Source organism: Carcharodon carcharias, chromosome 3, assembly GCF_017639515.1.
Source record: "Carcharodon carcharias isolate sCarCar2 chromosome 3, sCarCar2.pri, whole genome shotgun sequence".
Taxonomy (NCBI): domain Eukaryota; kingdom Metazoa; phylum Chordata; class Chondrichthyes; order Lamniformes; family Lamnidae; genus Carcharodon; species Carcharodon carcharias.
This window is the reverse complement of record NC_054469.1, coordinates 65,828,664-65,850,169: the sequence shown is the minus strand read 5'-3', so window position 1 is coordinate 65,850,169 and position 21,506 is coordinate 65,828,664. Positions and strand designations below refer to the sequence as shown.

General features: G+C 42.5%; 1 protein-coding gene across 1 annotated transcript in view; it reads right to left on the bottom strand.

Moving 5' to 3' along the window:
* Nucleotides 1–21,506, bottom strand: part of cubn (cubilin (intrinsic factor-cobalamin receptor)) — a 457,032-nt gene that overhangs the window by 2,823 nt on the left and 432,703 nt on the right. The window contains 2 exon segments of the mRNA XM_041183948.1: nt 5,269–5,434; nt 7,967–8,145. Coding sequence (XP_041039882.1) covers nt 5,269–5,434; nt 7,967–8,145 — 345 coding nt within the window.

Below are 21,506 nucleotides of genomic sequence, written 5' to 3'. Positions count from 1 at the left end.
AAAGAGCCTGAAGAATGTAGAATTTAACAGGTAATGGAAGTGAAGATATCATTTGGACAGCTTTTGATCATGAACGGTAGGTTTTTGAAATTCACATATGGCTATTTTGAGGTGTGATTTGCATGCTAGGCGATTTCACATTTATTTAAAGATGTTGATGAAGAGTTTCCATTTTGGGTACAGTAAGGACATCGTACCCAAAATACATTCAAAATTGGGCTGATTAGGTTACAGTTCAAGTTTGCAATAAATTTTATTTGTATAATCATAAACATAAAATCTTCAATTAACTAGTGCAATTGGGCAACATAATAAATGGAAAACATTTCTTTGCTTTTCTTTCCATTAAAAACTACATATTTGAGAGTGTTAGCCTAGTACAGTTTTATGTGTTTGTCACATAGAAACATAGAAATATAGAAAATAGGAGCAGAAGTAGGCCATTCAGCCCTTCAAGCCTGCTCCGCCATTCATTACGATCATGGCTGATCATCAAACTCAATAGCCTGCTCCCGCTTTCTCCCCATATCCTTTGATCCCTTTCGCCCTAGGAGCTATATCTAACTCCTTCTTGAAAACATACAATGCTTTGGCCTCAACTACTTCCTGTGATAGCGAGTTCCACAGGCTCACCGCTCCGTGGGTGACGAAATGTCTCTTCATCTCAGTCCTAAATGGTCTACCCCGTATCCTCAGACTGTGACCCCTGGTTTAGGACTCCCCCACCATCGGGAACATCCTTCCTGCATCTACCCTTCTAGTCCTGTTAGAATTTTATAGGTTTCTATGAGATCCCCCCTCATTCTTCTGAACTCCAGTGAATATAATCCTAATCAACTCAATCTCTCCTCATATGTCAGTCCCGCCATCCCAGGAATCAGTCTGGTAAACCTTTGCTGCACTCCTCTATAGCAAGACCATTCTTCCTCAGATAAGGAGACCAAAACTGCACACAATATTCCAGGTGTGGTCTCACCAAGGCCCTGTATAATTGCAGCAAGACATCCCTGCTCCTGTACTTGAATCTTCTCACTATGAAGGCTAACATACCATTTGCCTTCTTTGCTGCCTGCTGCACCTGCATGCTTACCTTTAGCGACTGGTGTATGAGGACACCCAGGTCTCGTTGTACATTCCTCTCTCTCAATTTATAGCCATTCAGATAATAATCTGTCTTTCTGTTTTTGCTACCAAAGTGGATAACCTCACATTTATCCACATTATATTGTATCTGCCATGCATTTGCCCACTCACTCAGCTTGTTCAAACCACACTGAAGCATCTCTGCATCCTCCTCACAGCCCACCCTCCCACCCAGCTTTGTGTCATCTGCAAATTTGGAGATATTACATTTAGTTCCCTCATCTAAATCATTAATATATATTGTGAATAGCTGGGGTCCCAGCACTGATCCCTGCGGTACCCCACTGGTCACTGCCTGCCATTCGGAAAAAGACCCGTTTATTCCTACTCTTTGTTTCCTGTCTGCCAACCAGTTTCCTATCCATCTCAATACACTACCCCCAATCCCATGCACTTTAACTTACACGCTAATCTCTTATGTGGGATTTTGTCAAAAGCCTTCTGGAAATCTAAATAACCACATCCACTGGCTCCCCCTCATCAACTCTACTAGTTACATCCTCAAAAAATTCCAGCAGATTTGTCAAGCATGATTTCCCTTTCGTAATTCCATGCTGACTCTGTCCGATTCTGCCAATGTTTTCCAAGTGCTCAGCTATTAAAACTTTTGTAATGGACTCTAGAATTTTCTCCACTACTGACGTCAGGCTGACTGGTCTATAATTCCCTGTTTTCTCTCTACCTCCCTTTTTAAATAGCTACCCTCCAATCTGTAGGAACTGTTCCAGAGTCTATAGAATCTCAGAAGATGACCACCAATGCATCCACTATTTCTAGGGCCATTTCCTTAAGTACTCTTGGATGTAGATTATTAGGCCCTGGGGATTTATCAGTACTTCAATCCCATCGATTTCTCCAACACCATTTCCCTACTAATACTGATTTCTTTCAGTTTCTCCCTCTCACTAAACCCTGTGCTCCCCAACATTTCTGGTATGTTATTTGTGTCCTCCTTTGTGAAGACAGAACCAAAGTATGTATTTAGTTGGTCAGCCATTTCTTTGTTCCCCATTATAAATTCACCTGTTTCTGACTCTTCACCAATCTTTTTCTCTTCACATATCTATAGAAACTTTTCCAGTCAGTTTTTATGTTCCCTGCAAGCTTACTCTCATACTCCCCTTCTTAATCAATCCCTAGGTCCTCCTTTACTGAATTCTGAACTGCTCCCAATCCTTAGGTCTGTTGTTTTTCCTGGCCAATTTGTATGCCTCTTCCTTGGGTCTAATACTATCTCTAATTTTCCTTGTATGCCATGGGTTTTGCCACTTTTCCTATTTTACTTTTGCACCAGACAGGAATAAACAATTGTTGCAGTTCACCCATGCACTCTTTGAACGTTTGCCATTGCCTATCCACCTTCATCCCTTGAAGTAACATTTCCCAATCCATCATACCCAACTCGAGCCTCATAACATCATAGTTTCCTTTTTTAAGATTCAGGACCCTAGTCTCAGTATCAACTATATCACTCTCCATCTTGATGAAGAATTCTATCATATTACGGTCGCTCATCCCCAAGAGACCTCGCACAACTAGATTGCCAATTATTCCTTTCTCATTACACAATACCCAGTCCAGGATGGCCTGTTCTCTAGTTGGTTCCTCAACATATTGGTCCAGAAAACCATCCCGTATACACTCCAGGATTACCTCCTCTACGGTATTGTTACTAATTTTATTTGCCCAATCCATATGCAGATTAAAATCACCCATAATTACATATGTTCCCTTATTGCATGCATCTCTAATTTCCTGTTTAATGTCATTCCCAACATCACCATTACAGTTTGGTGGGTCTATATACAACCCCCACTAACATTTTTTGCCCTTTAGTATTTCTCAGCTCTACTCACACAGATTCCACATTGTCGAAGCTAATATCTTTCCTCATTATTGCGTTATTTTCCTCTTTAACCAGAAATGCAACTCCACCGCCTTTTCCTTTTTGTCTGTCCTTCCTAAATACTGAATACCCCTGGGTGTTCAGTTCCCATCCCTGGTCACCCTGCAGCCATGTCTCCGTAATCCCGACTATATCATACCTGTTACATCACCAAAGTAAACATTTTAAAAAAGGGTGTTCAGTCCTCTGCCAATGAGTAACCTTAATTCAAATCACTGAAAATTATTTTGAAAATCTATACTAAACCATATAATAGTTTAATTGATGTACACTTGTCAGTTTCTTGGTAGACTATATATTTTTTGATATAAAAACTTATAAAATCTGCCTCATGTGCCTCAGAAAATTAACATAATTTAAAGAGCCTTCCCGAATCAGTGCAATGGGCAAAATCTCACAATTTGGAAGCGGGGCACAGTCAGTTTTGTGGGTGGAGCTAGATCCAACAAATTGAATCTTAAACCAGCATAACAGATTGCGGAAAACACAAATGTCAGTTGTTTTGGGTGTAACTCACATTGAAAATTCTGCTGTTTAAGCTGATTCCTCCGTGTTTGTGCTGATATTACTGGTGCAAATTGGCAGAAACTCAACCCTGATGTCTGCTGCAAATGTGTCTGTGTTGTTGTGTCATGACTGCCAAGAGCACCCCAAGCTGGAGACCAGCCCAACACTCCAGTCTGTTGTGGTGGGAGCTGGTAAAAGAGCAACACCACGGTGCCAACAGGCAAAGCAAAGGCAGGTTTGAAGAATACGATATAACTAGGATTGATTGACACTTGCCTTTATCAATCGAGGCATAGATTACAAAAGTAGGGAGGTCATGTTGGAGTTGTTTAGAACCTTGGTGATGGCACAGCTAGAGTACTGTGTGCAGTTCTGGTCGCCACATTATAGGAAGGATGTAAAGATTGCACTGGAGGGAATGCAGAGGAAATTGACCAGGATGTTGTCTGGGATGAAACATTGAAGTTATGAAGAGAGGTTGAATAGACTAGGGGTTGTTTTCATTGGAGCAGAGAAGACTGAGGGGCGACCTGATCGAGGCGTACAAGATTATGAGGGGCATGGACAGGGTGGTTAGGGATCAGCTGTTCCCCTTAGTTGAAGGGTCAGTCACAAGGGGGTATAAGTTCAAGGTGAGGGGCAGGAGGTTTAGGGGAGATGTGAGGAAAAACGTTTTTACCCAGAGGGTGGTGACGGTCTGGAATGCACTGCCAGGGAGGGTGGTGGAGGCGGGTTGCCTCACATCCTTTAAAAAGTACCTGGATGAGCACTTGGCACATCATAACGTTCAAGGCTATGAGCCAAGTGCTGGTAAATGGGATTAGATAGGTAGGTCAGGTGTTTCTCACGTGTCGTTGCAGACTCGATGGGCTGAAGGGCCTCTTCTACACTGTGATTCTGAGATTGGTTTAACAGTGAGGCTGCTATTTTCTTTCCCTCCAGAGTAGTTTTATGGGTCAGGTGGAAAGGTGGGGTGTGTGTGTGTGTGTGTGTGTTGGCGGGGGCGTGGCAGGGTGTAGTTGTGGGTGGGGATTTATTCTGTATGGCAGAGAACCAGTTATTAATGGCTCAGGAGAGAACCTTGTGAATAACTTCAGCAACTGTCAAAGGTCATATCATTGTTTTACCTCCTCCGCCTCCAAATAGCTCATATCTCAAAAAGTCACAGTACTGAATTAGCTAAACTCTTTTCCAAATTTGAGAAGTCGGAAGAAAGCCCGTTCTCAACAATACTAACCTGCTATTTAAGATAGCATCTAAACCAGATCTCAGGAAGCAGCAAAGCCAGGTTTTTATGAGGATGGTCTGTTCAAACTCTTGTTTGGGTGTTGGCATACCAACCATTTGCACGCAGCCTCTCTGTACATAAAGCAACCTGATATTTATTTTGCGTGTATTTTACATTGCTGGGCCGGTGGAGTTAAGTAAAGCCACCAGCAGAGGATTGCATGCGATGTTATTCAGGAGCAGACTAGGAGCAACTGATTCTTGCCCATTTTCCTTCTTGTACTTATTTTTCTGGGGCCATTTTAGAGCAGAGCAGAGGAAAGTCAGCCCTAAATTACATTTAATGTCCGAACTTCAATGATTACTATAATACCCTGCAGAATGAATTAATCATTTGGCAAAATGGTTGTTACTGGAGTTTTACAGAGAGGTTGTTGCATGCTGTATATGGAATGATAAAGTAGGTTCTTATTGTTTCAACTTACCATTTAGAGAAGATGTCCAGGTGATCTCAAAACCATTGCGACTTGTTAAGATATCACTTTTAAAATGTAGGGTAAGTGCATGAAAATTGGGGAAGATGGGATCAGGCACTTTACTACCACAGAATCTGCCAAGCACTTGTCCATTACTATCTGTACCATTTTTTATCTGAAACAAATAAAAAGTAATTACAGTTCAATCCTTTTCTAAACTTAAGTGTTAGTAACACTACTCAAAAGTCAAATTCTGTGAGATCTTGGAGTAGAAATTCATCTTGAGGTGTAACGCTAATGTCCTGATAATATTCAGTAAAAACCAGAAAATGCTGGAACTACTTAGCAAGCCTGGTGGCATCTGTGGAGAGAAAAACAGTTAACAAGAGAGAAAAACCAAAACTAGCAGAGAGAAAGGAAACAAAATGTGAGAGCAGGGGTTACAATCTAAAATCGTTAACCTCAATGTTTGTCTAGAAATGCCTAATCCAAAGACAAGCCACTGTTCTTTCGCTCAATGTTGAGTTTCGTAGGAATTCTGCAAGAGGCTGAGGACAGGGAGACCAAGGTGGAGAATTAAAACGACAGGTGACCAGAGGCTTGGGCGCACCCCAGCAAACTGAACGGGAGTTTCCGCAAAGCCAGCGTTTGGTCTTCCCAATGGAGAGGAGACCACATTGTGAGCAATGAATAAAGTGCATGAAATTGGAAGAAGTACAAGTAAGTTATTGTTTTTCCTTGAAAGAATATGGGGCTCTGGATGGTGGGAAGGGAAGAGGTAAAAGAGCAGTTTTTGCATCGCCTCTATTTACATAAAAAGATGCTGCATCTCTTCCACCATTTCTGCCACCTCCAGTGTGATGCCACCACAAAACGCTTCTTCCCCTCCCCTTTCAGCATTTTGAAGTTCTGTTCCCTCTGTGACACCCTGGTTCACAATTAATCAACCCCAACACCCCCTACCCTTCCATGACATCTTTCCACATAAGCACAGGAGATGCAACACCTGATTTTTCTCACTTGATTTCTCTTTTTTTGCTATTTGGTAGCCATTCTTGATTCTGCCATTCACTCCTCCTCCAGACACATTTTTGTTTCTTTACTTGTCCCTTTAGCCTTGCACCATGAACCCTTTTTTCATTTAATTTCTACTCTATTAGAAACATTTCCTTTTGTTCTTTTCCCACCTTCCCCAATCTAACTTGCTGAAATGCACAGGGCTAGTTCCTGAGACTGGAGAATTGTAAATGTTAGACTCCTGTTTAAAGAAGGGTGTAAGGATAAGCACAGCAACTGCAAGCCAGTCAGTTTAACCTCGGTGGTGGGAAAGCTTTTAGAAGCAACAATTTGAGACAATATCAAAAGTCGCTTGGGAGAAATGTGGATTTATCAAGGAAAGTTAGCGTGGATTTTTAAGAGCAAATTATGTTTAACTACTTGATTGATGAGGTGGTTGATGAGGATAATGAGATTGTGAATGATGACAGCTTGGATACCAAGTTGGCTGAGAGATGGGAAACAGAAAATAGAGGTAAATGGTTGTTTTTCAGACTGGACGAAGGCATAAGGGAGTTTCCTTAGGTGTTGGTATATGGGACACTTTGCTTCATGTATATTAATGACCTGGAATTGGGTGAACAGTGCATAATTTCAAAAGTTGCAAATGACACAAAACTTGGAAGTATTTTCAATTGTGGGGAGGATATTAATGAACTTCAAGAGGACATAGACTGGCTGGTAGAATGGGTGGACAAGTGACAGATGAAATTTAATACAGAGAATTGTGATATGATACTTTCTGGTAGGAAAAACAAAGAAAGGTAATATAAAATAAATGGTACAATTCTAAAAGAGGTGCAGAGGCAGAAGGACCTGGGGATACTTGAGCACAAATCATTGAAGGTGGCCTGAGCCCCCAGGAATTTGCTGTTCATGAATGCCATGAAGTCCTGTGGATGGGATTATTTGGTCACAAGATTACTTCTGAAATTTGGAGAATATTGTGGAATGCAGTGCTTTCTCATTCCAATGTTATTTTTCCATGGGTAAACTAATAAAGTTGTTTGGTTTGATAGACAAAGGACCATTGACCTGCTTGATCCATTTCTATACTGAGGATTTAATGATATTTCAGATGCCCTTTTGGTAGCTCAGAAGTACTTGAATGCAAGGCAGTTCAGGGCAGTGGTCATCTTTACTGCCATGGGTAGTGCTGTTCCCCAAGTCAATGTTGTCTGCAAGTCAGATTCCGGGAGAAGGTACAATTTCATCACTGTTCCCTTTAGTGAGCCATAGCTTGGAAAGACAATTCTACCCCAACATTCTCAGAAAGGTGGTTATGTAACCATGGCTCTGCGGTAAGGGCACATAAGTGCTTTTGATGCAGATGAGCCTCTCTGCCATCTCTTCTTTCTAACTTCATCTTTTTCCACCAAAAAATTCAAGCAGAGGTAACACTGAATGGAACACTTATGAATTTGTTTTTACAGCAACTGGAAATACCTCTTCTATTTTCCAAAGTATCTTTTTGGAAGATGTTGCTCAGTCTTGGTTCCCATAATTTACCTTATAATTAGCAAAGGATTCCTTATTAAAATGGAGTACCTAAGAGATCAGAGTTAAAGTGAGGAGGCAGTGAAATTGTCCACATGTCATTTTCTAGCTGATAATTATTTAATGCTGTGATAATAACAGTTAGCGATCTCACCTCTAAATAGTTAAAGTTGCATCCAAAACCTTCAATGTTAAAGGCATGAAAGAAAAGGGAGATCTTGTGGCTCTCTGGGGCTTGCAGAACGATTGTACAATCTAGATTATGATGATAGACATTGGGCCAGCCAGGACTCTTCAGGTAACCAGATGATTGGTTGTATTTTCTGCTACAGCCTGGAAAGAATATTTATAACGTGCAAAAAAAAAAGAAAATCAAATGTAAAGATTCAGTTGTCAGTCAAACTTATTGCAAAGCTCAACATGATTTTTTTTATCAACTTAAATAGAAAACGCAATGACTAAACACAAATTATTAAATACAATGAAATTAACAGGGCCTTGTTGAATTGAAACACAATTTACTAGGTTAACAAATAGTAATTTGATTGTGAAGTGCATCTAGCATCGCTTTAATGATCATTTTGCCTTTTACTAAGTTTTTGTCTTCAAAGCTTCATGCTTGTTCTGCTGACAGCTACAGAGTCCATTGACACATTTATTTATCAACAGGACAACAGCTAGCTTAGGGTATAATTTTCACAAGGATTGGCCTGATTTTATTTTCGCTTGATTATTCATTCTTAGGTTGTGGGTGAAGCTGGCAAGGTCAGCATTTATTGCCCATCTCTATATGGCCTGTCCAAAAAAACTAGTTTGCTTGGCCACTTCAGAGGGTAGTTAAGTGTGAACCCATTGATCATCGAACTGGAGTCACACATCGACCAAACCAGATAAGGATGGCAGGTTTTTTGCCCCCTAAAGGACATTAGCTAACTAGTTAGGTTTTTACAATAATCCATGCACACCCTGGTTACTTTATGGATACCAGCATTTTATTTCAGATTTTATTTCAGACTTCAAACTCCCAAGATGCATGGAGGCACTTTCTCAGTGATATTAGTACATATCTCTAAATTACTGGTCCGGTAACATACCATGAAACTTATGGGCAAGATATTGAGGTTGGCGAGCAGGGGGTGGGGCCCGCTCGCTGATGCGTAAAATGACGCGAGGTGACGTTGGGCGGAACTCCCGACGCCACCCCGCATCATTTCAATTTTCAGGTCGGCGGGGGCGCAGCCAAATCAGCTGTGCGACCGCCGACCTATCAACGGCCAATTGAGGCCATTTAAAAACTAGTTGAACTAGTTAAAGGACCTGCCCATCCAACCTTAAGGTTGGCGGGCAGGCCGGGAGCCCTGCAGAAAAAGCATGAAACCTCATCCATGGGTGGGATGAGGTTTCATGTAGGTTTTTAAACATTTAATAAAAGTTTAGTTAGAAGTGATGGGCATGTCCCAACTCATGTGACTGGGTCAAATGGGACACGTCAGGGAAATTTTATTTTTCTATATTTAACATTTTTGAATTTGGCGCCGATCTCCCTGAGGCAACACTTAGCCTCAGGGAGATCAGTGCATTCTTTCGCACACATGCGCGTCAAGGTGCAATCCCGGTTCAGGGAATCCGCCCCGCCACCCACACAGGGTGAGCATAGCGCTTCCTGGCAGACGTCATGCTGAGCAGGCCTTAATTGGCCCGCCCACGCAAAATGGCGGCACGTCCCCAATCGGGGGCACCGATCGGAGGTGCATCTTCATCCGCCCGCTCCTGAACGTCCCCCCTGACAGGTGGAAAATTCTGCCCTATGTGTCTGACTATTTAGCATGTTCATTTTCAATTGGCTCAAAAACCCAACATTAATTTGGGTTTCAGCTAGTAGAGCTTCGAAATGGTTCGTTCAGAGACAGAAGAAACAAGCAAGTTAATTATTTAAAACTTTAAGAAAATATGGAGACAGGTTGAGAATTGTTCCAATAGATTATATTTAATTTGTTGATGGTCTGTGCTAATTTAGCTGATCTCACATGGAGCACTAGAAGTAGTGTTACAATGGGCTCACTGCTCCGACAAAATATGTCAGAATCCCATTCCTTACCAATATCCAATAATTCCTGCAAGAAATGTGTGTGCATGGGTATCAAGAAGGAGAGGGTCACGCTTGGTTGTGATAGATCTCTATTCAAGAAGGGTGGCAGGGGCTGATACATAGAAAAGTCACACAGTAAGGATCACCACTCAAGCAATAAGACCACAAGGAGGAAAAGCCTTCAAGAGAAGAGCAGTGGCGAGACAAATAAGGTAGAGCATTAGTGAAGAGATAAAAATTAGATCAGAGAAAAGGGGTGACCTTCAGAAATAGAGAAACAATCAGTTGAAATCATCATTTAATTAATTAAATTAGTGACTTAGGCATAATATTGCAGCACTGAAACCGGTAATGATGTTTGATTAGCTTTATTATGGTAAATATATTCCTTTCAATGTCAGTGTCCGACAGCAAACAGACAAAACTGTAGAGAAACAGGAGTTTCCAAAAATCCACCTGCAATTAAAGGACTAATTTATATCAAAATAAATTCTTTGAATATAAAATGTCACGTGAAACAACAATTACTCATTTTAAAAGATAGGGTGGGCACAGAAATAGACATGTTTGGCAGGCAATTGCCCAGAAACAAGAGTCTACTGAAAAGCAGGAGTCCATCACAAGACTGGTACCTCATCTGGTATCCCAGCCTTTAGCCCTAATTTCCAAGAGGGCCTTGTGAGGGCAGATCAGAGCCTCTGCTAAGGCAGATCAGAGCCTCTGCTAATAAGGTTAACAATCTATGGAGAGGGAGGGGTCTGGGACTCCATTATCTCCATTATTCAAGACCTGGCATAGCACTGACACAGAACATCCTGGTCTCACCAAGACTTTTAAAGTGGCCCTCATCTTTGGAGAGGGGAGGAACAGAGCAACGTACATCAAATTGGAATGAAGCACATGAGCAGAAAATATTAAAGGAAACATATATCGAAAAGATTAAGAAATTAAAGTCCATTAAATAAAATAAAATAGCTGTGTAAATGTAGTGCATATTTTATTGCAATGCACTCTTGCTCATTAGTGTTGCTTATTTCAACTGGGGTGCCATCTTGTATTAGCGCATACAACTAACACTGGAAAGTCCCCATTAGATTAGGTTAGATGTAGGTTAGGTGCAAGGGTTCAAATCACTGTGGATATGAGCTGGCTTTAACATAGTGAAGTGGCTATCCAGTGTGCTCATTGACAACATCCTTCTGATACTTCCCCAGAATGAAAAAGCAGCAAAAACTGGGAAATAGGAATACTGGTCCAAATTGGTCTCGTATACCTCAAAATGGAACACCAGTAAAAACTGGGAAATACGAGTGCTGGTCCAAACTATTTTTTCCTTCTTGGTTGTCAAAGCAACTGTTTCCTTACATCATTCGAGATGAAGAGGGCCAGATAAACTTTAAGTTGCTGTGGGAAACCAGCACAATCTAGAAAATTGGATGGAGAACTATTCCATTGACTCTCTGCCCACTTGGCATTTCTGGCACTTTCAGCCAGCAGTGGTGCATAATCATTATCACAAGGGCCAAAATTTGAAAATGAAACATATCTCTTCAATTATACACTGGAAACGCTGCTTGCTACAAATGTCAGTGGGGACAGGAGAAGTTGAGAGGATTAATGTAGTATATTACAGCTGCCTCTCTGCTGTCCTCACTGTTGGGGAGGCATAAATAAAATTAGTTCCATAAAGGCTGCCTGCAGTTGAGAATGTGTTAGTCTTATTCAATGCAATAAACAACCGAAAGATGACAACAAGGATGGGATGGAATTCTTTTTACGCTTTATTTGAGAAATTAAGGACCAAAGAGCATTGTGACACATTTTTTGGACCTTCTAATGTTGATTTTGAGGGTGTTTGTGACTTGAAAGATTGTTCTGTTAGTGTGCATCCGTATTCAAGTAAGTCAGCCTAGTACACAATCAAAAAAATGGCACAGCAGGCATATTTGGGTACAAGAGGGGAATTTAACCCTAACGAGGAGGAGTGGCATAATTACAAATGAAGGTTATGCTGAAAGTGAATAAAATGGGAGATGAGGATAAAGTAAATGTTTTTCTCACCATGATGGGGCCAGGTGCTTTTGAGGTATGTCTAACCAATAATATAAGAGATAATGAGATTCTGATATAACTATTATGGTCTGGCTAAGAATGAGATTATACTGAGAGTTGCATTGTGTGAAAGGAACCAGTTGCCAAGTGAGACTGTTGCAAGTTACATTCTCGAGTTAAGGAGATTATTCAGCACTGTGGGTATGGCACAAACTTAGAAATCAACCTTAGAGCTGATGTGGAAGGAGGCCTGCAATGAGACCACAGCTATGAAAATGGCAGAAGAGATGGTTGAAAATTACAAAGGCACTCTTTTCCTGAGCTAGCAGAGATAGTCCACAGGATTTCAGGGGATCCAGACCAAGGCAGCTAAGCTCACAATCTCTGATTTAGATACTACTGTTGCCATTGTAGCCACCAAGTTGTAAGGAGGATACAAAGATTCTGCAAAAGGATATAGATAGTTTAATTTAGTGGGCAAAAAATTGGCAGATGGAATTTCTAGGAGTTGAGGAGAAATTTTGTCACCCACAGTGTGGTGGGAGTCTGGAACTTACTGCCTGAATGGGTGGTTGAGTCAGAAACTCTCATAATATTTAAGAAGCATTTAGATATTCACTTGCATTACCATAGCCTCCAGGGCTATGGGCCAAGCTCTGGAAAATGGAATTAGTGTGGTCAGATCTTTGTTGACCGGCATGGACATGATGGGCTGAATGGCCTCCTTCTGTGTTGTAGACGTCTATGAGTCTATAATATAATGAGAGAAAATGTGAGGTCCACCTTGGCAGAAAGAATAGAAAAGCAGAAAATTATTTAAACAGAGAGAGACTGCAGGATGCTGCAGCACAGAAGGTCTGGGTGTCCTTGTACATAGATTACAAGAAGTTACATGCAGATGCAGCTATACGGAACAATTGGTGAGACTGCACCTGGAGTACTATGTACAGTTTTGATCTCCTTTCTCAAGAAAGAATATATTTGCATTGGAAGCAGTTCAGAGAAGGTTCACTAGGCTGATTACCGGGATGAAGGGGTTGTCTTGTAATGAAAGGTGGAGAAGGATGGGCCTAGGCTCATTGGAGCTTAAAAGAATGAGAGGTGAAATATAGAAGATTCTGAGGGGGTTTGACAGGGTAGATGCTGAGGGGATGTTTCCTCCCATGGGGGAATCTAGATCTAGGAGGCGCAGTTTAAAAATAAGGGGTCTCCCATTTAAGATGGAGATGAGAAGGAATTTCTTCTCTCAGAGGGTCATCTGTCTTTGGAATTATTTTACACAGAGGGCAGTGGAGGCCGGGTCATTGAATACATTGAAGGCTAAGTTAGACAGATTTTTGATCTACAAGGGAGTCAAGGGTTATGGGGTACAGGCAGGAAAGTGGAATCAAGGCTGCAGTCAGATCAGCCATGATCTTATTGAATGGTGGAGCAGGTTCAATGGGCCGAATGGCCTCATCCTGCTTCTATTTCTTATGAGCAGCCACTTAAATGCTCCCATTTCTAGTCAAAGTGGGAAAGTTAGTCATATCAAGAAGGCATGCAGAAGTAGGAGAAACAGTAATGCTCCATTTCACGGTAAAGCTCCAGGTTGCAGCCCTGTACCAGGATGAGGTAATGATCGATCTAAAATTAGTTCAGAAACCTGGCAATCCTCAAATGCACGTATGATGGAGGTGGAAACAGAAGTTGATGTTATCTAGCAGGAAGATCAAGAGTTGTCAGTCAGAAAGCAAGAAAAACAGCACATGGAGGATGAGAGTAATAGAGCTGAAGATATAATTCCAGCACTCGGTAAAAATAAAGTTTGGGATTCACAACTTACTTTCGTTGATAAAAGCTAAATACTGTTGGATGCTGGAAATCTGAAATAAAAACAGAAAATACCGGAAAAACTCAGCAGGTCTGGCAGCATCTAAAGAGAGAGAAACAGAGTTTACATTTCGAGTCCAATATGACTCTTCATCAGTTCTCTCAACAGATGCTGCCAGACTAGTTATTCTAATAACAGTATTCCAGTGTTGGGTAAAGTTAGTGTTAGAGTAGAAAATGATGATGCATCCTATTACTTGCCATTGGTAGTAGTAGGAGGGAAGAAAATCTCCCTAGAAGGAGTCGGCTTAAGAAGATATGGTTAATCTGGGCAGTTATTAACAGTAAGGATCAATAAGAGGATATCTGACATTGAAGTGTCATATCTTTGAGCAAGAGGGACAAATGATAAAATTAAGCATCACAAGGTCGAAGTCAAGATACAAAACAATGTACAGCCAACATTTTGTAAGGTTAGGCCAATGCCTTATACACAGTTAGAAGCAGTAAACAAAGAGTTGGATCGATTAGAAAGAACAAGGTCAATTAAAAAAGTCAATAGAGATATGGAAGAGTTGGGGCAGAACATTTAGTTCAGCGGGTAGGTGCACGCCCGCCCCAATCGGACACAAAATTGGGCGGGATGATGTCGGGTGAGCGTGCCATTCCATCCCGTGCTTGCGCGATATTTCGGTCAGCGGGCGTGCGCAAAAGTTGGAAGCGCGCCCGCCAACAATTAAGAAGGCAATTATAGCTGTTAAAGTTCCAATTGTCCCCGATTTTTCGTGGTCCGTCCAACCTTACACTTAGCGGACTGGCGAATCTGCCAGGCGGACTTTGCATTTTTGATGAAACTTCATCCAAGGGTGGGATGAGGTTTCCGTTACTAAATGAAAGAAAAAGAAAAATCTATGGACAGAATTTTTAACATGCACATGTTCAGGTAACTGATTGTGATGCTTGGACATTATTTTCGTAATTTTAAAATCTTTGTTTAATTGTTTTGAAGTCTTCAGCTCCCTGAGGCAGCTCACTGCCTTCAGGGAGCTTTCATTCAGCACTCACCTGCGCCCACAACTAATTATAGTTGTTAAAGTTCCAATTGTCCCCGATTTTTCATGATCCATCCAATCTTACGGTTGGCGGACTGGCGGATCTGCGGGTCGGGGGCCGATCGCGGGTGGCAGTCTGTCCCCACCTGCTCCCAAGCCCTCTGATCATGCCCGCACACTGAGTTAAAAATCCTGCCCATGAAGTGTGTCTCAGAATGTGAAATGATTCAACAAAGATTCCTTTCCTTCCATAGTCAAACACAAGAAAACAGTGCGAACAAGTATATGTCGCTTTCTTTGAAGTGGAAAGGAAAGAGTGCCTTGTTTTGCTACTATCTCTAACAAGTCTATAAATGTTGACTCTATTCCAAATACCACACTTGCCAAAACTACTGAGGTTTTGAGAAGTTGGTTTGCAATTTATGGGTTGCCAGAGGTGTTGGTGTCAGATAATGGTTCTTATTTTACACAGTTTGAAATATTTCTCAGTAACAACAGAGCCAAACACACTCTAGTACCACCATATCACCCAGCATCAAATGGGCTGCAAAAAGAAGTGTACACGTTGTGAAGGAGCCTTTGCAGAAGTATTTGCTAAGTGACAAGCTAGGCAGTAATTTCCATGTTCGACACAGCCTACAGAATTTTCTATTCTCTTACAGAATAACCACTCAGTCTACAACAGGTAACTCACCTTACAAGTTAGTGTTTAAACATGCTCCTAGGTTTAAAATCATAGAAAGTTTACAGCACAGAAAGAGGCCACTTGGCCCATCATGTCTGCGCTAGCTGAAAAACGAGCCACCCTGCCGAATCGCACTTTCCGGCATTCAGTCCGTAGCCCTGCACATTACAGCACTTCAGGTATATATCCAGACACCTTTTAAATGAGTTAAGGGTTTCTGCCTCTACCACCCTTTCAGACAATGAGTTCCAGACTGTTACAGCCGTCTGGGTGAAAACATTTTTCCTCATCTACCCTCTAATCTTTCTACCAATCACTTTAAATCTATGCCCCCCAGTCACTGACCTGTCAGCTAAAGTAGATAGGCCCTTCCCATTCACTCTATTCAGGCCCCTCACAATTTTGTACATCTGAATCAAATCTCCCCTCAGTTCCTCCCCTCTTCCCTGTTCCAAGGAGAACAACCCCAGCCTATCCAATCTTTCCTGAAAGCTGCAATTTTCCAATCCTGGCAACATCTTCGTAAATCTCCTCGGTAACTTCTCTAGTGCAACTGCATACTTCCCGTCATTTTTATTTATTCATTGGATGTGAGCATTGCTGGCTAGGTCAGCATTTATTGCCCATCCCTAATTTTCCTTGGGAAGGTGATTTCATAAGGCATTTAAGAGTCAACCACATTGCTGTGGGCCTGGAGTCACATGTAGGCCAGACCAGGTAAGGACAGCAGATTTCCTTCCCTAAAGGACATTAGAGAACCAGATGGGTTTTTACAACAATGGTCAATGGTTCATGGTCATAATTAAACTTTTAATTACAGATTTTTGTATTGGATTCAAGTTCCACCGTCTGTGTGGTGGGGTTCGACCTAGGTCCCCAGAGCATTACCCTGGGCTTCTGGATTACTAGTCCAGTTACAATGCCACTACATCACCGCCTTTGTAATGGGGTGACCAGAAATGTACACAGTACTCAAGTTGTGACCTAACTAATGATTTATACAGTTCCAGCATAACCTCCCTGCTCTTATATTCTATACCTTGCCTAATAAAGGAAAGGATTTCATAAGCCTTCTTAGCCACCTTATCAACCTGCCCTGCTACTTTCAGAGATCTGTGGACATTCACTCCAAGGTCCCTCACTTCCTCTACACCTCACAGTATTCTCCCATTAATTGTGTATTCTTTTGCCTTGTTTGACCTCCCAAAATGAATCACAGCACAATTCCCCACCTTGAATTCCATTTGCCTTTTTTCTGCCCACCTGACCAGTCCATTGATATCTTCCTGCAGTGTACAGCTCTCCTCCTTACTATCAACCATGCGGCCAATTCTTGTTTCATCTGCAAACTTCTTGATCACTCATTCCCCCTACATGTAGATCCAATCATCGATATATACCACAAAAAACAGGGGTCCTAGTACTAAGCCTTGCGGAACTCCACTGGAAACAACTTTCCAGTCACAAAAGGCTCCATCAGCAATTACCCTTTGTTTCCTGCCACAGAGCCAACTTTGTATCCAGCTTGCTACATTACACTGGATCCCATGGGCTTTTTTTTAACCGGTCTGCCATGTTGGACCTTGTCAAAAGCCATGCTAAAATCCATGTAGACCACATCAACTACACTACCCTCATTAATCCTCCTTGTTACTTTCTCAAAAATTCAATCGAGTTAGTCCGAGACAATCTTCCCTCGGCAAACCCATGCTGACTTTCCTTGATTAATCAGTGCCTTTTTAAGTGACAGTTTGCTTAAGCCTGACATCAATAGCAATGTAAGAGAAAAGCAAGACAAAGTGAAGATTGTTGTATAAAGGGTTAATAGTTAATATACATTATCAGTGATGTCAACTCATGTGTGACCAGAGCTCAGAGAGAGATGTTTCTGGAAGGAGCTTGGTACTTATCTATCCCTGTGTTTAGTTGTATATAGTTAATAAATGTTTAAAAGTTCCTAGAAGACTTGTTTCCAGCAGTCTTTGTTAAACACCTCCTGGGACAGTTATTTGAGTCATATTTCAGACTTGAGTCCTGATAGGTGAGGGATGAAACTTAGAGAGTTCAGTGCTGGCCAGAAGGTCATGGTGAAAAACCACCGAGGCGATAAGGACAAGCATGTGATTGGAGTTGTAAAGAAACTAGGTGCATTCACATATCTAGTGAAGATTGGAGAGAGACTCTGTCAGTGTCATGTAGATCATTTGCTTGAAAGAGGGAATCCACCAAAGGGAGTGCATGATAAACCTCTGATAGTCGAAATTCCTCCTACAAAGTGAAAGTCACAAAGAAACTGAAAACCTGCTAGTATCACAGGAACCACTGGTAGAGCAAAGTGAGTCAGAGTCTTTAACTATGACAAATCAATCGATATCACAGATCCAAACATTAAGTTGAGTTGGTAGTAAAGTTAAAGTTCAGGGATGACACAGTCAAAGATGTTGAGAGAGCAGGGTCAAGCTAATGGAAAAGGAAGGAGATAGCCAGACAGAACGAGAAAGAAGCTAGATAGGTTATAGAATCAAGAACTGTTACAGTGCAGAAGGAGGCCATTTGGCCCATCGTGTTTGCACCAGCTCTCCGATTGAGCAATTCATGTAGTGCCATTCTCCTGCCTTCCCTGCAACACTCTTCCTTTTCAGATAACAGTCTAATTCTCTTTTGAATGCTTCAGTTGAACCTGTCACCACCACACTCTCAGGCTGTGCACTACAGACCTGCTGCATGAAAAGGCCTTTTCTCACATCGCTTTTGCTTCTTTTTCCAATTACTTTAAATCTGTGCCCTCTTGTTCACGATCCTTTCATGAGTGGAAATAGTTTTTCCCTATCTATACTGTCCCGACCCCTCATGATTTGAACACCTCTATCAAATCTCCTCTCAGCCTTCTTTTCTCCAAGGAAAACAGTCCCAACTTCTCTAATCTAGCTTCATAACTGAAGTTCCTCATCCCTGGAACCATTCTTGTGAATCTTTTCTGTATTCTCTCCAATGCCTTCACATCCTTCTTAAAATGCGAAGCCCAGAACTGGACACAATACTCCCGCTGAGGCCGAGCTAGTTTGGCATAACTTCCTTGTTGTTGTACTATATGTCCCTATTAATAAAGCCTAGGATACTGTATGCTTTATCAACTACTGTCTCAACCTGAGCTGCCAACTTCAATGACTTATGCATATATGCACCCAGGTCCCTTTGCTCCTGCACCCCCTTTAGAATTATACCCTTTGTTTTATGTTGGGACAAAACTTCCGAGGAGTGGCAATCGCAGTTGGATTACCATTCCACTCCTATGTACTTAAACTAGAATGGAGCTGCACCTTTCTCACCTAACCTTCTGACTCAGGCCAGGTGAGAAAAGTGCAGTGCAGTGAGTTCCTGAAGCCTTCTGTTGAGTGCAGCAGCATTGGAGGAAAGGAAGCCTTTTTTATGGCACTTGCTGTGGGAAAGGGAAGGGGAGGGGGCGCGGGGTCAGATGGGCAGGGAGGTGGTCGGATGTTTCATGAGCAGGAGCAAGGGCAAGAGGGGTAGGGGTGGAACATCACTCGGGGGGCCGGATGATTAGTAGGAGGTTCGATGGTCAGCGTGTAGGATGGGTCAGGAGGGGCTGGGTGGTCAGTGCGGGAGCCAGGGGAGTAGTTGGGGTAGGGGCTAGTCAGGGGGCTTGGGGAATAGTTGGGGGGGGGGGTGTAGTTAGGGGTGGAGCATAGTCATGGGGTGGGGGGATAGTCAGGGTTAGTCGTGGGCGTGGGGTGTTAACCGGAGGTTGGGAGGGTAATCGGATGGGATGGGAGTAGTCGCGTGGTCGGGGAGTTAGGAAGGTAGTTGGGGATAGGTCGGGAGGGTAGTTGTAGGGGGTGGTAGTCAAAGGGTGGGGGCATAGTTGGGTTTTTGGGGGTGTAGTCAGGGGGATCCTCTGATGGGGTCAGGGTGTGTCAGTGCTAAAGTTACCCAGGAGTGGTTTTATTTCTTCTAACTTTTCCTGGGTAACTAGTTTGCTAAAACAGTCACAGCCGTCCGAAGTCTCTGATTTAAATTGGAGTATCGGATGATTCCCAGTGCAGGGTAATTGCTCATCAGAAGTTTGAACTTCCTGGGCAATTCCCATGCACTCTTAGCATGGTGGCTTCCCCAGCGCATCTTCTAGGGTACTTCCCTTGTATGACCATCCGGAGATTGGAAGCTTTGGGCCAAAGTCTCTCCATGTTCTTCCTACCAAAATGAATCACTGCACATTTCCCTATAATTGAACTTCATCTACCACCTGTCTGCCCATTCCACCAACTTGTCTACGTCCTTTGGAAGATCTACACTATCTTCCTCACAGTTCACAGTGCTTCCAATTTTCATATCATCTGCAAATTTTGAAATTGTGCGCTGTACACCATGGTCTAGGTCATTTATATATCAAGAAGATCAAGGATCCCAACATTGACTCCTGGGGAATTCCACTACAAACATTCTTCCAGCCCAAAAAACGTCCATTAACTGATACTCTCGGTTTCCTGTTACTCAGCCAACATCAATGTTGCTCCTGTACCTTTTATGAGAGTCATAGATAGAGTCATAGAGGTCTACAGCACAGAAAAAGGCCCATCAAGTCTGCACCGGTCAAACAAGTACCTAACTAATCCCATTTTCCAGCACTAGGCCCATAGCCTTGTATGCCATGGCATCACACATCCAAATACTTCTTAAATGTTATGAGGGTTTCTGCCTCTACCACCATTTCAGGCAGTGAGTTCCAGATTCCCACCAGCCTCTGGGTGAAAAAGGTCTTCCTCACATCCCCTCTAAACCTCCTGCCCCTTACCTTAAGTCTATGCCCCCTGGTTATTGATCCCTCCATCAAGGGGAAAAGTTCCTTCCTGTCTACCCTATCTATGCTCCTCATAATTTTATACACCTCAATCATGTCCCCCCTCAATCTCCTCTGCTCCAGGATAGACCCCAGTCTATCCAATCTCTCCTCATAACTAAAATTCTCCAGCCCAGGCAACATCCTGATAAATCTCCTCTGCACTCTCTCTAGTTCAATCACACCTTTCCTATAATGTGGATTCCAGAACTGCACGCAATACTCTAGCTGTGGCCTAACCAGCATTTTGTACAGTTCCAGCATAACCTCCCTCCTCTTATATTCTATGCCTCGGCTAATAAAGGCAAGTATTCCATATGCCTTCTTAACCACCTTATCTACCTATCCCACTACCTTAAGGGACCGGTGGACATGCACACCAAGGTCCCTCTGATTCCCAGGGTCCTACCATTCATCATGTATTCCCGTGTCTTGTTTGTCCTGCCCAGGTGCATCACCTCACACTTATCCAGATTAAATTCCACTTGCCACTGATCAGCCCATCTGACCAGCCCATCTATATCCCCCTGTAATCTAAGGCTACCCTCCTCACTATTTACCTCCCCACCAATTTTTGTGTCTTCCGTGAACTTACTGATCAACCCTCTTACAGTCAAGTCTAAATTGTTTATATAATCACAAACAGCAAGGGACCCAACACCAATCCCTGTGGAACTGCACTGGACACAGACATCCAGTCTCAAAAACACACCTTGACCATCACCCTCTGCTTCCTGCCACTCAGCCAATTCTGGATCCAATTTGCTAAATTGCCTTGGATCCCATGGGCTTTTACCTTCATTATCAGGCTCCCATGCGGGACCTTATCAGAAGCCTTGCTGAATTCCAAGTAGACTACGTTAAATGCATTGCCCTCATCTACACACCTGGTCACCTCTTTGAAAAATTCAATCAAATTGGTCAGACATGACGTCTCCTTAACAAAACCATGCTGACTGTGCTTGATCAATCTCTGCTTCTCCAAGTGTAGATTGATTCTGTCCCTCAGAATTGCTTCCAATAGTTCCCCCACCACTGAGGTTAGACTGATTGGCCTGTAGTTCCCTGGTTTATCCCTTCCTCCCTTCTTGAATAATGATACCACGTTGGCTGTCCTCCAGTTCTCTGGCACCTCTCCTGTGGCCA